Source organism: Oryx dammah, unplaced genomic scaffold (genome assembly GCF_014754425.2).
Source record: "Oryx dammah isolate SB20612 unplaced genomic scaffold, SCBI_Odam_1.1 HiC_scaffold_26, whole genome shotgun sequence".
In the NCBI taxonomy this organism is placed as follows: Eukaryota; Metazoa; Chordata; class Mammalia; order Artiodactyla; family Bovidae; genus Oryx; species Oryx dammah.
In genome coordinates, this window is record NW_024070210.1 from 67,037,027 (window position 1) to 67,058,048 (window position 21,022).

At 39.0% G+C, this 21,022-nt stretch overlaps 1 protein-coding gene and 1 non-coding gene across 4 annotated transcripts in view; both read left to right on the forward strand.

Moving 5' to 3' along the window:
* FSIP1 (fibrous sheath interacting protein 1) overlaps positions 1-21,022 on the forward strand; it is a 215,925-nt gene that overhangs the window by 5,701 nt on the left and 189,202 nt on the right. For all 3 annotated transcript variants that reach the window (XM_040226965.1, XM_040226968.1, XM_040226967.1), the window contains exons 2-5: positions 1,497-1,629; positions 11,795-11,978; positions 16,726-16,880; positions 18,167-18,260. In XM_040226965.1, the coding sequence (XP_040082899.1) occupies positions 1,504-1,629; positions 11,795-11,978; positions 16,726-16,880; positions 18,167-18,260 (559 nt within the window). In that variant the 5' untranslated portion in view covers positions 1,497-1,503. The remainder of the gene's footprint in view (positions 1-1,496; positions 1,630-11,794; positions 11,979-16,725; positions 16,881-18,166; positions 18,261-21,022) is intronic.
* On the forward strand, positions 4,789-4,860 carry TRNAC-GCA. The gene has a single exon. It is a non-coding gene; the product is annotated as a tRNA-Cys (tRNA).

Here is a 21,022-nt window from a genome sequence, read left to right on the forward strand (position 1 = left end):
TTGATGTGTATTATATGGGCTCTGCACAGGCTTCCATCTCATTGCTCCCTCTGTGCACTGCAATAAGTCTCCCTTGACAGGCTGCTTCGGGCATTACAAGACATTTGGCCTTTCAGTGACTTACGCTTTTTGATTGTGATGTGACGGGCCAGGGTGATCTGTCATCCCACAATAATAATGTCAGTGCCTTCATGAGTGAGCCAGAAACCCTTTTACAGAGTTGAATAATGTTGGGATCAATGCCTTTTTCATTTGCTGAGATGGAAAGAGTTGACCTACTGGTCCTTGACGCCTGGTACATTGAATGGTTGGGAGCTAAATCATATTATCCCTCTGTGTGCCTTGGAGGACCATGGGGTTGTTCATGTTTGGGCTTCCTCCTGTGTCCGGAACTTCCTTGGACTCTGCCTTCCCTGTTCAAAAAGAGAAAGATAGATGAGTCATTTTGTAGGGTAAGAAAAGGACATTGTTTCACTTGCTGGGCCAGAGGCAGTTGCCTTTATTTTCTTATGAGAGAAATGGTTTGATTCATAACCAGTAGGAATTTAGGAAAGGATTTGTTGGAAGATATCCAGTCACACATACGTAAAGCTAAGTATTGAGAAGGCAAACTCTGAAATTCTCTCTGTTTCTTCCATTTTATTTGGCATGTATGCCACCCCAGCGTTACTGAACAAATCTGGGATGGTCCTGATCGAGGGCACAGTTTGGCAGGATCGAGGTGCTGGCAATACTCAAGTTTTCTCACTAGATTAAACCATCCTGCGTAATATCTCCTGCTTTAGGAAACAGTCCTGGGAATAGAGCAGCCAGACTGGTATAAGACCTTTGGATGGTGTTACCCAAAAAATAGTTAAGGAGATTGGCAATGTGTATCCAGATAATGAAAGTCTGTCCTCTAGTAGATAGAGTAGGTTCAGGTCTCTGTTGCTTCAGGACAGAAGTGGAATTGTGGGTCTTAGAAGGGCAGGGTTGATAGAAGAGTGACTACCAGCAGCAGCAGCAGCAGCAGCAGCAGGTACTCCATGAAGATTCCATACCAAGGAAGAGAGGAGAAATCAGAGCTGAGAGGGAGCCCAGGCTGAAGGCTGAGCTAGAATAAGGAAAGCAAAACCAAAAGCAAGTAGAGGCCTTGGGAAATTATTACTATGAAGCATGAGTCTTGGCTGAGAGGTGTGGTTCTCTGAAAGTGTCTTCTAAGGCCTAGGACATAGTAAGTGTTTCTGTCGGAGATGCAGAAAACCACTGAATGGCATTCACTTCTGCACTTTTTTAGCCACTTTCAGAATCTAACATCCTGGGCAGCATGTTTTTTTCCACTTACAGTGATATAAAATGTAATGATCCGTGGACATAGACATCTTTTGATGAAGTTAGGGTCCTGTGAGTTTGGTAGCAACATAATCCTTGTAATAAAGGCTCTGAGTTAACTGAATGTTAACAGTGATGAAACATTTAAACATACAAGTCACAGCTTGCTTAAAATTTTGTTTTAGGATATCAATGGATATTATAAAGGGAAACTTAGATGGAATTTCAAAACCAGCCTCAAATTCAAGAACACGTCCTGGGAGCCAAAGTTCAAATGCTTCTTTGGAGGTGCTCTCACCGGAACCAGCATCCTTCAAGGTACTTTGCTGTTTAGAAATGATATAAATGACTTCTTTCAATCTCTAGCAATTGGTAAACCAGAGCTGTTGTTAACATCCCCTTATAAGGTTCCTCTTTAAAAGGTGTGTTCTGGGAGCATTCATAGATTTCTTGTTTGTTACTTTAGATCTTTTAATGTGAAAATACTCTTTCCTTCTTTACTTTCCCGTCTTTTGGGGGGAGTGGGGATAGAGTATGGCTTATTTTTCCATAGTTGTACTTTGATAATGCTCATTTGTTAACTTTTCTTCTTTCATAAGAGAGCTTTGTATTCCAATATCTATGTCACCATTGACTCTTACTATGAAAAAGATTCATTAATTTTAAAAACAGAGTTTGGATCAAGACCACATGGTATATATTTAGTAGGTACATTACCTGGCTGTGACTCCCTTTATTATCTTTATTAGTCTTTCTATCTTTTCTCAAAATATCTAATTCGATGTTTTTATTTTTTTAAGAATCTGTTTTTCTCTCTGTGATGTGGGGCAGTTTATTTCTTTTAAGGTTGTGGGAAACAAAAATTTTGAAGCTTATGGTGAAAATTTTCTTTGCAGTTTTATGACTCCTTTCTCACTTATTCTTTTGACTTATGGGTTAGACTGCATTACAAAACTCTTAGAGGATTGTCTATCATGATTTAATGCTGGAAATAGAAAGCATTCTAGGCATTTCCAGCCTAGAATGTATTCCAGATCGAATACAAGAAATTCAGCTCCTAAATCAGTTGAGGGCCAGCTGAAAAGGAAATCATGGAGGGGACTTTTCTTGGATCATTGGTTCCCAGGTCACACTGTGCGTGCATGCTCAGTGCAACTGTTTTGTGACCCTATGGCCTGTAGCCTGTCAGGCTCCTCTGTCCGTGGGATTTTCCATTTCCTCCTCCAGGTGATCTGCCCTACTCAAGGATCAAACCCAGGTCTCCTGTGTCTTCTGCATTGCAGGCAGATTCCATACTGCTGAGCCACTAGGGAAGCCCGGTCGTACCACCTTATCCAAAATCCAGAGATCTGAAAGCCGCTGCTGTTGCTGCCTCTGATAGTCTACACATCTCTCAGAACCAGAAAACTGGTGCCTAGACATGCAGAGGTGACTGCCTTTGATATTTCTTGTCAGTATTATAGGGGTTCTTTGGTGGCTCAGTCAGTAAAGAGACCGGCTGCATATCAGGAGCTTAGCAAGATGGCTTCTACCTCATTCCTCTGGTATAAATTCTGTGCAGATGCACCTAATTGGATGAAATGAACACATATCCAGAATCTAGCCTGCAAGCAGCTTTGTAAAATACAGTTTCTAGCTTAACTCTATGTTTTGTTTCATCTAATCCTGCATCATTACTGTGGGTTAAATCTTACAGCATTGTAATAATTCTTGATATCTGATGAGATCGGTCTCCCCGTCATATTTTTCTCTAGGACTGTCCTAGCTGTACTTGGCTTTTTGTTGTTTTTATATTTTAGAACAGTTTTCAAGTTCTATGAAAAATACTGTTGAGGTTTTGATTGAAATTGCTTTGAATTTATAGATTAATTTGGAGAGAATTTCTAACTTTATGATAGTAAATCTTCCCATCTATTTACATAGCATCTCATTGACTTTTTTGCTTCTAATGTAAACATTTTACAAACTGTGAAATTCACTCTTTTTTGGTGTTTAATTCTGAGTTTGGCACGTGTGTGGAGTGATATTATCACAGTCACAATACAGAACATTTCCATCATTACCTCTCAAAAATGCCCTCATGCTAGCCTGTCATAAACAGTCTCTCCTACTCTTAATCCCTGGAAACTCTGATCTGTTTTCTGTCCCTATAGTTTTTCCTTTTCCAGAAGGTCATATGAATGAAGTTAAAAAAAAAATGTAGCTTTTGAGTCTGGCTTTTGTTTGCTGGCACAATGTGTTTGAGACTCATCCATGTTGATGCTTGTTCACTCACTTCTTTTTATTGCTTAGTAGCGTTCCATTGTGTGGGTAAACCACAGTTTGCTCATTCATTCCCCAGGTGAGGAACATTTGGGTAGTTTACAGATTTTGGTGATTATGAATAAAGCTGCTGTAAATATTTGCGTACATACAATAAGTATAAAGTAGTATCTCATTGAGGGTGTAACTGGAATTTCCCTGATGACTAATAATGTTGTGTTTTTATGTGCTTATTTACAATTCACATATCTTTTTTGGAAAGTTTATGTTCAAAAGACTCTATCTAGAATACATAAAGAACTCTGAAAAATCAACAGTAAGTAAATAGTCTTTTGTCGGATATATGATTTGCAAATATTTTCTCCTAGTCTGTAGCTTGGTTTTTCTTTCTTTTAACTGTGTCTTTTAAAGAGCATTTAACATTTTAAGTGCAATTCATCATGCTTTTTTCTTTTGAGAATTGTGTTTTTTGGTTGTATCTAAGAATCCTTTGTCTAACCCAAGTTCCCAAAAATTTTTTCCCTGTTTTTTCTTCTGAAAGTTTTATAGTTTTATATTTTGCATTTAGATACTTGCCTCTTTTGTTGCCAGTGAGAAGGTTTTTGTAAGCCCAATATTCATTCCAGTGTGGGTTGTCTGATTTAGATATTTTTCTCTGGCCACTTTATTTTTTTCCCTTTGTCTTTAATATCTATTATTACTCCCCTAGGTATGGACTTATTTAATTTGTCTTTCTGAAGACTAGTAATACTTCAATGTAAGGATATGTCTTATTTATTTTATTTTTTTTTAAAAATTCTTAGCCACTGTATTTTCATATGTTTTGAATATTGCTTGCATTTTTTTTCTATTTTGACATCCTGAAAGTCCAATAAAATTTCTGTTGAACCTTTCTCTTCTATTCTTTATGTCTGTTAAAAATTTTTTTTAAAAAAATTTCATTTATTTCTCTGTGCATCATGCTGGGGAATTTTTAAGATATATTTCTTGGAATTCTTTCTAATACTATGTCAAATCTGTTCTTTAATCTATCCATTGAATTTTAATTTTAATGATACATTTTTAATTTCTTGAAGTTCTTTGTCATTTATTTTCAAATGTATCTTAATCTTTTTGTGTTATATGGATTCTTTCTTCAGACTCATTAGAACTATTTATCTTTATCAACTTTTTATAATAATAATCTTAAGTTCTTTTGTTTATTCTGATAGGGCTTCCCTGGTAGCTCAGTTGGTAAAGTATCTGCCTGCAATGCAGGAGACCCTGGTTCGATTCCTGGGTTGGGAAGATCTACTGGAGCGGGATAGGCTACCCACGCCAATATTTCTGGGTTTCTCTTGTGGCTCAGCTGATAAAGAATCCACCTGCAATGTGGGGGCCCTGGGTTCAATCCCAGGGTTGGGAAGATCCCCTGAAGGAAAAGGCTACCCACTTAAGTTTTCTGGCCTGGAGAATTCTTAAAAAGAATATCGTATTCTTCTTGTGTTATTTGGATTCTTTCTTAATACTCATTAAAATATTTATCTTTATCAGATTTTTATAGTAATATCTTAAGTTCTTTTGTTTATTCTGACTCTTGCTTATTGTTGGTCATGTGTTCATGGCTTTTGAACTTTGGGATTATAAGTTTTAATTTTGGAAAATTTATGGAGCCTGATTTGAAGCTGTACCTTCCAAGTAAGTTTCTGTTTGCTTCTACCAAATGGCTCAGAGATACCACTGGCATGAATCTTTTTTTTGGGCTAATTTTTCATCTTGAAGCATTCCAGAGCACATGAATAATATTAATGGGAATTCAAACCCACATAAAGCATGACCCCATGGTTGCACATTCTCTGGGAAGACTGTTTCCCACTTGGAACACAGACACGTTTTTTGTTTGTATCCTATGCTTTTGGATAGATACAGTTTTCTAATCTGCACTGTCACAGAGGAGGCACCGTTTTAAGGGATCCAGCTTCATGAAGCAGAAGAGGGAAGGGTCTTCTCCATCCTGTCTTGCATGAGCCCAAGTCCTAGTCTCCTAGCTCTGTGTAGGTGGTAAAGCTGAAGGCCATGGCTTTCTGAGGCCAGCAAATTTTTCTTTTACCTGTCCTGGTACTAGTGGTAAAGAGTCCTGCCTGCCAATGCAGGAGACATAAGAGATGCAGGTTCAGTCCCTGAATTGGGAAGATCCCCTGGAGGAGGGCATGGCAATGCACTCCAGTATTCTTGCCTGGAGAATCCCATGGACAGAGGAGCCTGGTGGGCTGCAGTCCATAGGGTCACAAAGAACCAGACATGACTGAAGCAGCTTAACACACACACACACTGCTCCCATCCAGCCCCCACCAGGGCATCTGCTTTCAGGATTTACAAGGTTCCTATTTCAGTTTTTGTTGTTGTTCTTGTTCAGTCTCTAAGTTGTGTCTGACTCTTTGGAACCCCATAGACTGCAGTACGCTAGGCTTCCCTGTCCTTCACCATCTCTGAGTTTGCGCAAACTCATGTCCATTGAGTTGGTGATGCCATCCAACTATCTCATCCTCTGTCATCCCCTTCTCCCCCTGCCTTCAATCTTGCCGTGCATCATCGTCTTTCCAACGTGTCAGCTCTGCATTAGGTGGTTAAAGTGTTGGGGCTCCAGCTTCAGCACTAGTCCTTCCAATGAATATTCAGGGTTGATATCTTTTAGGATTGACTGTTTATCCTCTTGCTGTCCAAGGGACCCTCAAGAGTCTTCTCCAGCACCACAGTTCGAAAGCATTAATTATTTGGTGCTTAGCCTTCTCTATGGTCTAACTCTCACATCTGTACATGATTACTGAGAAAAGTGTAGCTTTGCCTATATGGACCTTTGTTGGCGAAGTGATGTCTCTGCTTTTTAATACGCTAAGTTTGTCATAGCTTTTTTTCCCAAGGAGCAGTTGTCTTTTAATTTCATGACTGCAGTCACTGTCTGCATTGGATCACTGATTTTGGAGCCCAAGAAGATAAAAGTCTGTCACTGTTTCCGTCTTTTCCCCATTTATTTGCCATGAAGTGATGAGACCTGATGCCATGAACTTATCTTTTTCAATCTTGAGTTTTAAGCCAGGTTTTTCACTCTCTTCTTTCACCTTCATCAAAAGTCTCATTAGTTCCTCTCTGCTTTCTGCCATTAGGGTGGTGTCATCTTCATATCTGGGGTTGCTGATATTCTTTCCTGGCAGTCTTGATTCCAGCTTGTGATTCATCTAGCCTGGCATTTTGCATGATGTACTCTGCCTATAAGTTAAATAATCGGGGTGACAATATACAGCCTTGACGTAATCCTTTCCCAATTTTGAGCCAGTCCATTGTCCCATATCTGGTTCTAACTGTTGCTTCTTGACCTGCATACAAGTTTCTCAACTTTTAGTTTCCTTTTAATTTCTGTTGACTGGCAATTTCCCCAGTATTCTTGTGAACTTAGAACTATTCATTTCTAAGTAGATGGAAAGTTTCAGTTTATTCAGTTTTCCATATAGTCTAAACTGGAATCTAAAACAATTTTAGATTCCAATAGCCCCAAACAATTTTAGACTCTTTAGTCTCAAGCTTACTGATTATAAACCTAAACTCTGGAGTTATGGGTTCAAAATAGGCTCTGCTGACCGTATTTTATGTAATTTTGAGAAAATTATGAATACTTCAACTCTCTGTGTCAGTTTCCTAATCTGTTCAAAGGTATAATAGTACTGTCCACCTCTTAGGCATGTTTTGGGGATAAAATGAGTGATATATCTACAATTTTTAGAAGTGACTAGCACCTAGTATGGAGAAGGCAATGGCACCCCACTCCAGTACTCTTGCCTGGAAAATCCCGTGGACGGAGGAGCCTGGTAGGCCGCAGTCCATGGGGTTGCGAAGAATCGGACACGACTGAGCGACTTCCCTTTCACTTTTCACTTTCATGCATTGGAGAAGGAAATGGCAACCCACTCCAGTGTTCTTGCCTGGAGAATCCCAGGGATGGCAGAGCCTGGTGGGCTGCCATTTCTGGGGTCGCACAGAGTTGGGACACAACTGAAGCAACTTAGCAGCAGCACCTAGTAAGTACTCAATACATCTTAGTTAATTGGCCTTAATTCTTTAACCTAATTGGTCAGTCCTTCCTATGTTATTTTTCATGGGATTCAGTGTAAAGTCAGACACACAGCAGCTAGTCACATAACTGTGTTTAACAAATTTAGAATGAAATTTTTACCATTTTATGTAGGTAGGATAATATATTTACAAAGACCTGACGAATTTCAGAGTACCAAAGGATTAGTATTTCTGCTTACATATTTCTAGGTGTTGATTTTTTTTAAAGCAGCAACTTCACAATATTGATGCACATGTTTTAAAACATAGCTTAATATTACCTCATTCAAAATTTATTAAAAGAAATATATCAGCAATTAATTCCAGGCATATTTTATTTGAACCCACTAAGCTATAGGTCAAAACAAACTCTAGCATATTTATTAACCAACAAGGACTTTGATACTTATATTAAAGGCAAGACTTTGTAAAAGTTGTGATTTGTCTTAAAAAGTTCGTGGAAAATCAGTAAGGTTCATCTGGGCTTGGGGTAGAAAATCCACAGGTATGCTGCATGTTGACTGCTGACTGCAAATGATTTAGTGTCTGTAAGACTTTTTACATTGTCAGAATAATAAATCCTAGTATTTTGATTAGTTTTATTGCTCATTTGTCTTTTATTAATTTCTTGCCAAAATTTCTGAGTGGCAGAAAATGAATTTAAAATGCTAGAGGTTTTTTTTTTTTTTTTTTTTTGGCCACATGGTGTATAGCTTGTGGGATCTGGTTTCCCGATCAGGGATTGAAGCCACGTCCCCTGCAGTGGAAGCATGGATTCTTAATCACTGGACTGCCAGAAAGTCCCTAAAATGCTAGATTTTAATGAAATTTCTGTAGTAATGGTATAGTTCTCATTCTTAGAATTTTGGTTTATTGCTGTTTCTGAATATTTTTGTTGCTTCTGAATATTTTTCTTGAAAGAGCCAATTGTTGCAACTGGTGTAAAAATCTCATGGCTTTCAGGTAGGTATCTAATTGTTTGGAAGTGTTTCTATACACTGTCTAACTTTCCTGGGACTAACATGGAGATGAAGTAGGGGACATGGAGCAATGAAAAGTGGAGACTGAATGTGGCTTTGAGAATGAGGAAGTAATAAAAAGCAAACAGGCTACAGGGTAGACAATCAGAGGGGCATGGGCAGTGGGATGGGGAGATGGTTGGTGCTAGTGGGGTGGGAAACTGTGGGTAAAATTGTGAAATGGACAGTATTTGCCTTTTGTTCTGTTTCATGTCTTTTGTCTCATTTTTCTTGCTCATTCTAAGCGTCAAGATCATATGGGATAACACGTGTGATAGATCTTTATGTATCCTGAAATGTGGTATCTGAGTAGTTGCTAATATCTAGTTATGTTCAGTTCAGTTCAGTTCAGTCGCTCAGTTGTGTCTGACTCTTTGCGACCCCATGAATTGCAGCACCCCAGGCCTCCCTGTCCATCATCAACTCCTGGAGTTCATTCAAACTCATGTCCATCAAGTTGGTGATGCCATCCAGCCATCTCATCCTCTGTCGTCCCCTTCTCCTCCTGCCCCCAATCCCTCCCAGCATCAGAGTCTTTTCCAATGAGTCAACTCTTCGCATGAGGTGACCAAAGTACTGGAGTTTCATCTTTAGCATCATTTCTTCCAAAGAACACCCAGGGCTGATCTCCTTTAGAATGGACTGTTGTATCTCCTTGAAGTCGAACGGCCTCTCAAGAGTCTTCTCCACCACCACAGTTCAAAAGCATCAATTCTTTGGTGCTCAGCCTTCTTCACAGTCCAACTCTCACATCCATACATGACCACTGGAAAAACCATAGTTTTGACTACATGGACCTTTGTTGGCAAAATAATGTCTCTGCTTTTGAATATGCTATCAAGGTTGGTCATAACTTTTCTTCCAAGGAGTAAGAGTCTTTTAATTTCATGGCTGCAGTCACCATCTGCAGTGATTTTGGAGCCCAACAAAATAAAGTCTGACACTGTTTCTACTGTTTTCCCATCTATCTCCCATGAAGTGATAGGACCAGATACCATGATCTTCGTTTTCTGAATGTTGAGCTTTAAGCCAACTTTTTCCACTCTCCTCTTTCACTTTCATCAAGTGGCTTTTTAGTCCCTCTTCACTTTCTGCCCATAAGGGTGGTGTCATCTGCATATCTGAGGTTATTGATATTTCTCCTGGCAATCTTGATTCCAGCTTGTGCTTCTTCCAGTCCAGCATTTCTCATGATGTACTCTGCATAGAAGTTAAATAAGCAGGGTGACAATATACAGCCTTGACGTACTCCTTTTCCTATTTGGAACCAGTCTGTTGTTCCATGTCCAGTTCTAACTGTTGCTTCGTGACCTGCATATAGGTTTCTCAAGAGGCAGGTCAGGTGGTCTGGTATTCCCATCTCTTTCAGAATTTTCCACAGTTTCTTGTGATCCACACAGTCAAAGGCTTTGGCATAGTCAATAAAGCAGAAATAAATGTTTTTCTGGAACTCTTGCTTTTTCGATGATCCATCAGATGTTGGCAATTTGATCTCTGGTTCCTCTGCCTTTTCTAAACCCAGCTTGAACATCTGGAAGTTCACGGTTCACGTATTGCTGAAGCCTGGCTTGGAGAATTTTGAGCATTACTTTACCAGCGTGTGAGATGAGTGCAATTGTGCGGTAGTTTGAGCATTCTTTGGCATTGCCTTTCCTTGGAATTGGAATGAAAACTGACCTTTTCCAGTCCTGTGGCCACTGCTGAGTTTTCCAGTTACCCTTGTATAAAAACCCATTCTCAGGGAGAGATCAGCTTGATTCATTTGTGCCAAGATATAAGTTACTGACAGGGCTTGTGTGACTTCTAGCAATTTCAGCATTTTCACAAAACTATGCAGCTTTAAGAATTAACTAGATATTATGGAATTTTAAGCTTTACCTGGCCTTTCACAGAAGAATAGTTTTGAACAGGAAACCCTCTTTAACACTTCCCACATCACATAAAGTAAGCATTGTTTTGCTTATTATAAATTAGGTCTCTACTAGTTTCAGTCCATAATGTACCTGTTTTCTTCTCTGTTAAATTGGGGCAGTAATACCTATCCCAGAGGGTCATTGTGAGCAGTGTTTGTAAAGCAGTTAGCACAGGACCTGGCCAGTAGTAATTCCTCAGTAAATGTCAGTTATGATTTTTATAGTATGGACTCAACTCAGTTCTCCTGGGGCTTATGTCCTAGTTCAGGTGAAGAGAGATGCTTGTGCAGTCATGTAAGCAATTAAACCCTGGCAGTTTCATTCTCAGCACCACCTGCCTTCTGTCCTGGAGATTCACAAGGGGACCCAGATTGCAGTGATGGAGTGTAGACCATGAGCATAAAAGCCTCCAAGGGCTGAGTCCTTCAGGGCTGGAGCAGACATTCCCTCCGTTGGAGGGGAAAGGTATGTCTCCACTCTCCCTGAGGTTTTGCCTCTCTTGTGGGCTGTGTTAATTTCCAAGGTGACTTTTACTGCCAAGTACAGCCTTCAAGCCCTGTGATCCCTGTTTTTGGTTCGTGCAGCCATGAATGTCTTTTCCTGTCCTCTCTCAGGAAAACACAGCTGCACCAAACTGGTGTCTTCAGTTTTTAGCAAATGAACTTTGCTGAAATGGAAAGAGATAGCAAAATGAAATAGAAAAGCTGTGACTAGTATAAGAGTAAATGATTAACCAAAGCACATGGTTCTGATTTGAAGAACTCCATTAGAAGCACACTGTGATTCAGACTACTCACTTTGCAGCTGTTCAATAGCCACACGTGACCAGTGACTCCAGTGACTACTATGTTGATTAGTCCTGCTCTAGACCCTTGATTCTCCATCTGAGAGTAAGCTCAGGTAGCAGGGACCATCGTGCTCTCATCCTCAGAGCTTGACAGAGAGGGAGTCTCTTTGGGACTGATTCTTCTCTATTATTGGTAGAAATTGCTGAAGAGTGGTGCATATTACTTTGGTGCAAATGTTATTAAATTCAATTGTGTATGTAAATTGTATTTTATCAAGTGTTATATTATTAGAATAATTTAACACTTCTGTATGATGCATGTCCTTACATATTCTTATATTTGAGTTAAAATAGTCTAGAAATTTAAAATAAAAAACGTTATTTTTGAAAACTGTTTCTTTGGAAATAATTTTTAGGTTGATACTGCAGTCAGTTTGAACTCTGGTAAAGAAGCCCACTCAGAAAGCAATAATACAGAGAAAAGTAGAAACAGTAATGATAATAAAGGGGAAAGCTACTCTGAGAAAATAAAATTGCCTGAAGAGGGGTCAGATGAAGATTCGAACTTGGGTCAACATCAGATAGTCCCTGAACGTTCAGGTAGGATAATTACTTGGTAATTAGCTAATGGTAATTACAGATGCTATAGTTAAAATATTAGAATTACATATGTTTTTTATTATTTATTTTTTATTATGTAGAAATAATATACATTTTTTTTGTGAGCAAGCAAATCACCAAGTTTTTATTTACAAGAATATTAAGATTTCTTAAGTATGTGTAGAAATATAATAAAATATGTCATATAATAAAATTGTTACTATAATCATTTTAATCAAGTAGGAAGTATTTCTGTATTTTATGACATGATTAATTGATCTTTTTGAAAATTGTATGATAAAATGTATCCTGTAATATATAAATGCCTTTTAAGGGATAATCTCATTTGATTTTAATAACTTCTGGATTTCAAAAAACTTCTTTTTTCTCATGCTTATTAATACTGGTCAAAGTGAATTAGAACAGAAGTTCTCAAAACATGGGCTGCAGAGCCCTGGGCTCTGAGGCCGTTTTAGGAACTCTGCAAAGTAAAAACTAGTTTCATTGTAATACTGATATGTCAGTAATATAATTCATTATAATACTGAAATTATTCTGTTTGCTTTTTTGCCCACTGAATGGTTTCACTGATGGTACAAAAGCAATGGTGGGTAAAATTGCTGGTGCTTTGACATGAATCAGGACAATGAATGGCATCAAACTGTGCTAATAGTCATTGTGTTCTTTAAGGCCTGGCATAGGCAGAAGAAAGAAATAGCCGATGTCACTCAAGAATGTTCTTGATGGAGCAGTAAAATTTTAAAATTCTAATTAATCTTGACATTTGAGTACACATATTTTTTATATCCTATGTGGTAAATTGGGAGGTACATATAAAGCAATTCGGCTGTATGCCAAAGTGTAAAGCTTGTGTTGAGGAAAAGTGTTTGTGTGGTAATTTGAGAGTTGAACTGGTCATTTTTTAATGGGATTCCATTTTCACTTGAAAGAATAAGTGGCAGACAAACAACTATCGTTCAGGCTTAAGTATTTGGCAGACATTTTTGTAAAAATTGAAATGGACCTGTTGATTCAGGAAAACAACGGACAGTATTTTTTGTTAATGATAAAATTTGAGCTTTCAAGTAAAAACTTAAAATCTTAGAAAATTTGTGTATGTCAGTATGAGCTTTACAACTTCCTAATACTTAAAGACTTTTCTGATAAAAATCAGTGGCAATATTAACAAATGTGATTTGTTGATATTGTATATTGAAATGTGTTAATATTTTGAAGGTTTGAGTAATTCAGTGAACCACTGTTTTCCAAATAACCAGTGCAGGATAAAAGATCCATTTAACATGAAAAATAGATCCATGGATTTATGGAATAACTAGGGTTACAGATTTCACATTATAACTAACCTTTAAGAAACTACCTCTTGTCCAGTTTTGATATTAGTATTAAAGAAGAATATCCACCATTAGTTGAAGAGGGTATTTCTCCTCCCCTTTCCAACTACTGTGTAAGGCCAAATTTTCTTCATATACTTTTAACTGAAGTAACAGATTACAGTAGATTGACTTTGAAGCAGGTACGCGAATCCAGCTGTCTTCTATTAATCCAGATACTAAAGATTGAAAATATCACTATTCTTAACAATTTTTTTGGAAAATATAGCTATTCGTCATAAAAGTGTTATATTTGTGTTAAAATATAATAAGTAGTGCCATGTTTATTATTTCAAAATGAATAAATATACACTTATAATATTCTTCAATTTTGATTTCTAATATGGTAATTATCCATAGACATAACTCACATAAACAAAAGTTACTTTAGGTTCTCCATAATTTATAAACTATAAAGGAAAGCTGAGCTTGCAATGGTGGCTTCCCCAGCCTGAACCTGAGGCACGATGGGCTCTTCCCTCTCTGGCACCGGCCTGTGGGCTCCTTCGGGGAAGGGGCTGCTCAGCTGCCCCTCTCCACTCAGGCCTTGACTAGCCCACCAGGCTGGCTGGCTCCCGCTGCACAAACAGCCAGGTGGGAGCTCCACTCCGGGGGCACCAATTCTGAGGCTGTCTTGGGGGTCACAGGCTGGCTGGTATGGCTAGCAAAGGGCTGTGCTCACAGTGCCCACTGCCTCAGACAATGGTTCTGGTTGAGGGGCGTGTCAGCCATGTCCACATGGCCACTAATGGTCTCTGCCACCTGCACACCTTGCACTGTGGGTTGAAGAATGGTGTTGCTAGAGCGGCCGGGTCTAGTTCAGACCTGGCTGCTTTCTGCAGTTGTACCTTTCTGCTTGGGGTGCAGTAGCAGCGAGCAGACACCAGCCATAGTGGCCCCACTCAGTCATTGGTTGGTGCCACAGTGGGCCCCTCCCCCAAGCAAGTGACTGTTAGTGAGCAACTGTCAATCAGCAACCATTAGTAGCCCTGCTCAGCCATTGGCTCCTCCTCCCCCTGTTGTATACTAAAAAGAGCCCAGATTTGGACTGAAGGGGAGATGTTTTTTTGAGATGCTAGTCTGACATCTTCTCAGTCTGCTAGTTTTTTGACTCAAGTTGTCATTTCTTGTTCCAACAGCTCGTTTTCTGATTTATTGGCCTGTCATGCGGTGAGCAGAATGAGTTTGGGTTCAGTAACAAGCTCATAAACTTTGAGAACTGATTTAAATTGTGTTTGGGGTGAGATCAGCTTTCAGACCAGGTGACTCAGGATTACAGTTATCAGGAAACGAGGTATTAGAGTTGAGACTAGCTAGTGGCCCCATTTACATTGTAATGTTTATATTATATGACATTATATTGTTTCCGTGTAGCAAGAGTTAACTTCAAAATGCCTGCTGGATAAACCACCTGTATACATGGAGCTTGAGAATGCTAGGGCTGCCAGTTGGAATTAGAACTAGAGGCTTTTGCATTTGATGTACATGAGCGATACCATTTGTAGAGCCTCCTTATTAGTAATATCAGTATTCTTTTTGGGTAAGCTTCTTCCCTCTAAACATATCTCCTTTTCCTTTAAGAGAAAGTGGTATACATTATAGGGAAACACCACTGGACTCTTTCTATTTTCAAAAGTTGCAAAACTTGGCTTTTCTTTGCATAATATGACATTTCTGATGATCTCAGCTGGGATAGCTGAGACTTCAGGACTTGAACACCATGCTCATTGCCAGGTTATCATCTTTCATCAGACTTTACAGAGGAATTATCTCCTGATGGTAAAGAGCTTAGCTCTAGAGTCAACACAAATCTGGGCAGAGAATGACTCTGCCTTTTACTAGTTATAAGATGATAGATCTTGGACATATGTTTAACTCAGTTACAAATTAGCCTCAGTTTACTAATTTGTAAAATAGGGGTGATAATTATTCCGTCTTGCTGGTTTATGGTGAGGATTACACAAGATAGTGAATGTAAATTAAGCATTTAACACTGTGCCTATCAGGTAAATGTATAAATGTTAGTAGTAGTGATAGGATTAGTCTCTCAGTCATGTCTGACTCTTTGTGACCCCATGGACTATAGCCCGCCAGGCTCCTCTGTCCATGGGATTTTCCAGGCAAGAATACTAAGTGGATAGGCATTCCTTTCTCCAGGGGATCTTCCTGACCCAGGGACTGAACTGGGGTCTCCTGCTTTGCAGATGGATTCTTTACTGTCTGAGACATTAGCTGCTATTATTAATATGACCATTAATCATAATGATAATTATTAATATTATTAATCATGGTCATAAGTGAAAACTTAAATAACAGAAGTTCTAAATAGTTCCTATCTATCAATTATCCATAATTCAAGAACATTTTAGAGTGTTTGGGGCTTCCCTGGTGGCTCAGCTGGTAAAGAATCCTCCTGCAATGTGGGAGACCTGGGTTTGGTCCCTGGGTTGGGAAGCTCCCCTGGAGAAGGGAAACGCTACCAACTTCAGTATTCTGGCCTGGAGAATTCCATGGACGTATAGTCCATGGGTTTGCAAAGAGTCAGACATGACTGAGCAACTTTCACTTTTACTTTAAGGTGTTTCAGGATAATAGGATAACAGGAAGGGGTGTATATGAAAGGTGTTTAGTTACATGGTGTACTTTTCTGAATTTGTTTCTAACATGGTGGAATTACTCTGTGTCTCTGACATGCTATACTTTACTATAGCTATTTGTGTAAGTGACTTCTCTTTCAGTTAGTCTGAAGCAATTTCAGGATAGGGTCTTTGTCTTATTCTTTGTTAACTATGAATATAGAAAGTATAGCAGAATGAAGGAGAAAGAATTTGGGGTTAAAAATCATATGAGACCCACTTCTGAATTCAGTGCTATAATTTATTAGCTGTTTGAAAGGATTAAGTTATCTCAATTGTAAAAGAGAACTAAATGTCTATTTCACAGGGTTGTTAGATAATTATATGAAAAAAAAAAAAAAAAGCGAAAGCAGGCTTCCCTGGTGGCTCAGATGGTAAAGAATCCACCTGCAAAGCAGAAGGCCCAGATTTGATCCCCGGGTTGGGTAGAACCCCTGGAGAATGGAATGGCTACTAATTCCAGTATTCTTACCTGGAAAATGTCATGCACAGGGGAGCCTGGAAGGCCACAGTCCATAGGATGGCAAAGTGTTGGACACGACTGAGTGACTAACACTTTCACTTTTTTCCAAACCAAGATTCATGACACCAATGTTAGTTATTACACCAACCATAAACATTTGTTGAATGAAAGAACAAATAGTAAAAGTAAAACAAGAAAAAAAAAGCCTTATGATTTTAATAAACTTCATGCTCATTCCTACTTTCAACATAATACAGATGAATTTGAATTAAAAGAATTAGATTTTCAACTTCAGGATGCTGTTCGGAAGATGAAGAGGCTTGACAAGATATTGGTGAAGAGACAATACAGAGAAAAAGAAATTAAGAAGCAAGGTCTAGAAATGAGAATAAAGCTGTGGGAGGAACTTAAGGTAAGACTTGTATACTCTTATGCTGAGATGTGAGAAGCAACCTCCTCTAATAAGTAGGGAGAGCATGGCCTCTGGCAGTGTTAACGTGGCCTGCCTTAATTTACTTTGTGGAGGTAGGGCAGTAGTGTTTACATGTGTGTGTGGGGTGAGGGAGCAGTGAGAGAGAGAGTTTTCTGGAACTGGAGAAGGTGATTTTGCAGGATTCCAGATTTCGGGCACTGCCCTGAGCGTCTTCATTCCCCAGACAACAAAATAGGCTTCTCTCACCAGTGGACAGACAGCCCAATAGACTTCTCTCTCCAGTGTCTGGCCTGGGTGCCTGGGTTCCTCCATATCTGGAATAGAAAGGAATTTGGTGCCTACGTTCATCAGCTATATATGTCAGCTTTTTCTTCAGCAAGCTTACAGTTTGGAGATAAGTACACAAAACCAAAAAATCTAACCCCCTGGTTACCATTATTATTTGAGTAAACTTTTGTGGCAAACAGCGAGGAGTTGACTATTTCACATGCTGGTCAAGATCTCTTTGGGAAGCTGTAAAACGCTTGTGGTCTGTGACCATGCTCTATATACTTCTGTTTTAGTGAATTTCTAATGCTTGATTAACTCTCCTTGGCCTTCATGGACCTTTTATTCTCTGTAGTATTGAGGGGTAGAGGTTGACCAGATGTTGGCACTGACTTGTGTACAGCCATTGCACTTTTAAGATAAGGAACATTATAACAACAGATGGATTGTTTTTGATAAATTCTTCCTTGATTAGTTGACTGACTTCCTAGGAAATTTCCCAGGCAATGATGTGAATTAACAGTAAAGTAGTTAAGAATACATTTTTACAAGGTTCCCAGGAAGACCAATGGGATGGAAAAGTAAGTATATAAAATGCAGTGCTTTAAGCTAGAGAAATAAATTTTAGCAGGAAAAGTTACTCTATACTTACCTCTGTTGAATCTCAAAGCAAATTTTTACTTGCTTGGAAATATGAATTATAACTAGAATTATAATAATACCAATTTTGAAATGTATGAAACTTGCTTATTATTAAACAGAAACTTAAAGCAAGGTAATTATCATGTAGAGATAAACATATTCCAGCTCTTAACTGGGAATACTCATTGATAGAATTTTGAGGGAATAGGAAACATGGACAGATTTCCTAATTAAAGGAGTAAAAATGACCTGTATTTATGAACAGAATTGGAAACCATCTTAGAATTTAAAAAAATATATCAATGAATACAGTTGCCTTCTTTCCCCATGTTTAAGCTTTTATTCTCTTTTATTAGTCTGCAAAAAATGGTGAAGTTTTGCAAAGTAATGAGGAGATGGAAAATACAAAAAAGTTTCTAGCTTTGACTGCTACATCAGAAGAAACTGTTGGTGAGTAAAACTGATTCATCTTTTTTTAAACCTCAGAGTCATAGAATATTTGGATTAAATAAAATTCCCAATTCAGTTATCTTTTCTTTTTCTTTGTGAGTTTAATTTTTCTTTAGGAGAAACCATCATGTTAGGTAGGACAATATGAAACTATGGTGAATTTGAATATGTTTCAGAGTCTTCTAGGGTTTGTGTCTGCTCAAAGATGAGGAGACAAAGGAGTGAAAAATCAGGAAGTAGACAAAGCATGTCTTTGCCTTCATTGGATGCCTCTTGGATGCCTCTAGACACCCAGTCTATGCTCACAGTCCGCTAGTTGTATGAGAATGTCCCATGAGGTGTCTCAGGCCTCTGCAACCTTTTATAAAACTCTGTTACTGATTTGTCCTTTTCCTATTCTCTCACAGTCCTGCTTTATGAGACCAGCTAGTTAATTCTGTGCATGTGTTTCTACTCCCCTTGTGTGTATGTAGCAGTTGATCCTTGAACACGTGGTGTTTAGGAGCACTGGCCCCCGTGCAGCTGAAAATCCAAGTATAAGTGTATTGTTGGCCTGCTGTCTCTGTGGTTCTACATCCATGAATCAGTTCAGTCACTCAGTCGTGTCCAACTCTTTGCGACCCCATGAACCGCGCAGCATGCCAGGCCTCCCTGTCCATCACCAACTCCCGGAGTTCACTCAAACTCATGTCCATTGAGTTGGTGATGCCATCCAATCATTTCATCCTCTGTTGTCCCTTTCTTCTCCTGCCCTCAATCTTTCCCAGCATCAGGGTCTTTTCAAATGAGTCAGCTCTTCGCATCAGGTGACCAAAGTATTGGAGTTTCAGCTTCAACATCAGTCCTTCCAAAGAACACCGAGGGCTGATCTCCTTTAGAATGGACTGGTTGGATCTCCTTGCAGTCCAAGGGACTCTCAAGAGTCTTCTCCAGCACCACAGTTCAAAAGCATCAATTCTTCAGTGCTCAGCTTTCTTCACAGTCCAACTCTCACATCCATACATGACTACTGGAAAAACCATAGCCTTGACTAGACAGACCTTTGTTGGCAAAATAATGTCTTTGCTTTTTAATATGCTGTCTAGGTTGGCCTTAACTTTCCTTCCAAGGAGTAAGCGTCTTTTAATTTCATGGCTGCAGTCACCATCTGCAGTGATTTTGGAGCCCCCAAAATAAAGTCAGTCACTGTTTCCACTGTTTCCCCTTGTATTTCCCATGAAGTGATGGGACCAGATGCCATGATCTTAGTTTTCTGAATGTTGAGCTTTAAGCCAACTTTTTCACTATCCTCTTTCACTTTCATCAAGAGGCTTTTTAGTTCTTCATTTTCTGCCATATGGGTGGTGTCATCTGCATATCTAAGGTTATTGATATTTCTCCCGGCAATCTTGATTCCAGCTTGTGCTTCTTCCAGCCCAGTGTTTCTCATGATGTACTCTGCATATAAGTTAAATAAGCAGGGTGACAATATACAGCCTTGATGTACTCCTTTTCCTATTTGGAACCAGTCTGTTGTTCCGTGTCCAGTTCTAACTGTTGCCTCCTGACCTGCATACACGTTTCTCAAGAGGCAGGCCAGGTGGTCTGGTATTCCCATCTCTTTCAGAATTTTGTACAGTTTATTGTGATCCACACAGTCAAAGGTTTTGGCATAGTCAATAATGCAGAAATAGATGTTTTTCTGGAATTCCCTTGCTATTTTGATGATCCAGCGGATGTTTGCAATTTGATTTCTGGTTCCTCTGCCTTTTCTAAAACCAGCTTGAACATCTGGAAGTTCATGGTTCATGTATGCTGAAGCCTGGCTTGGAGAATTTTGAGCATTACTTTACCAGCGTGTGAGATGAGTGCAATTGTGTGGTTGTTTGAGCATTCTTTGGGATTGGAATGAAAACTGACCTTTTCCAGTCCTGTGGCCACTGATGAGTTTTCCAAATTTGCTGGCATATTGAGTGCAGCACTTTCACAGCATCATCTTTCAGGAATGGAAAGAACTCAACTGGAATTCCATCACCTCCACTAGCTTTGTTCGTAGTGATGCTTTCTAAGGCCCACTTGACTTCACATTCCAGGATGTCTGGCTCTAGATGAGTGATCACACCATCGTGATTATCTGGGTTGCAAAGATCTTTTTTGTACAGTTCTTCTGTGTATTCTTGCCACCTCTTCTTCATATCTTCTTCTTCTGTTAGGTCCATACCATTTCTGTCCTTTATCGAGCCCATCTTTGCATGAAATGTTCCCTTGGTATCTCTAATTTTCTTGAGGAGATCTTTAGTGTTTCCCATTCTATTGTTTCCCTCTATTTCTTTGCATTGATCACTGAGGAAGGCTTTCTTATCTCTCCTTATCTATTTTTGGAATTTTCAGATGCTTATATCTTTCCTTTTCTCCTTTGCTTTTTCACTTTTCCTCTTTTCACAGCTATTTGTAAGGCCTCCTCAGACAGCCATTTTGCCTTTTTTCTTTTTTTTTCCCTTGGGGAAGGTCTTAATCCCAGTCTCCTGTACAACGTCGTGAACCTCCATCCATAGTTCATCCAGCACTCTATCAGATCTAGTCCCTTAAATCTATTCCCCACTTCCACTGTATAATCATAAGGGATTTGATTTAGGTCATGCCTGAATGGTCTAGTGGTTTCCCTATTTTCTTCAATTTAAGTCTGTGGATTCAACCAATCAAGGATTGTGTGGTACTGCAGTACACATTTATTGAGAAAAATTTGTGTATAAGTGAACCTGTGCAGTTTAAACTTACATTGT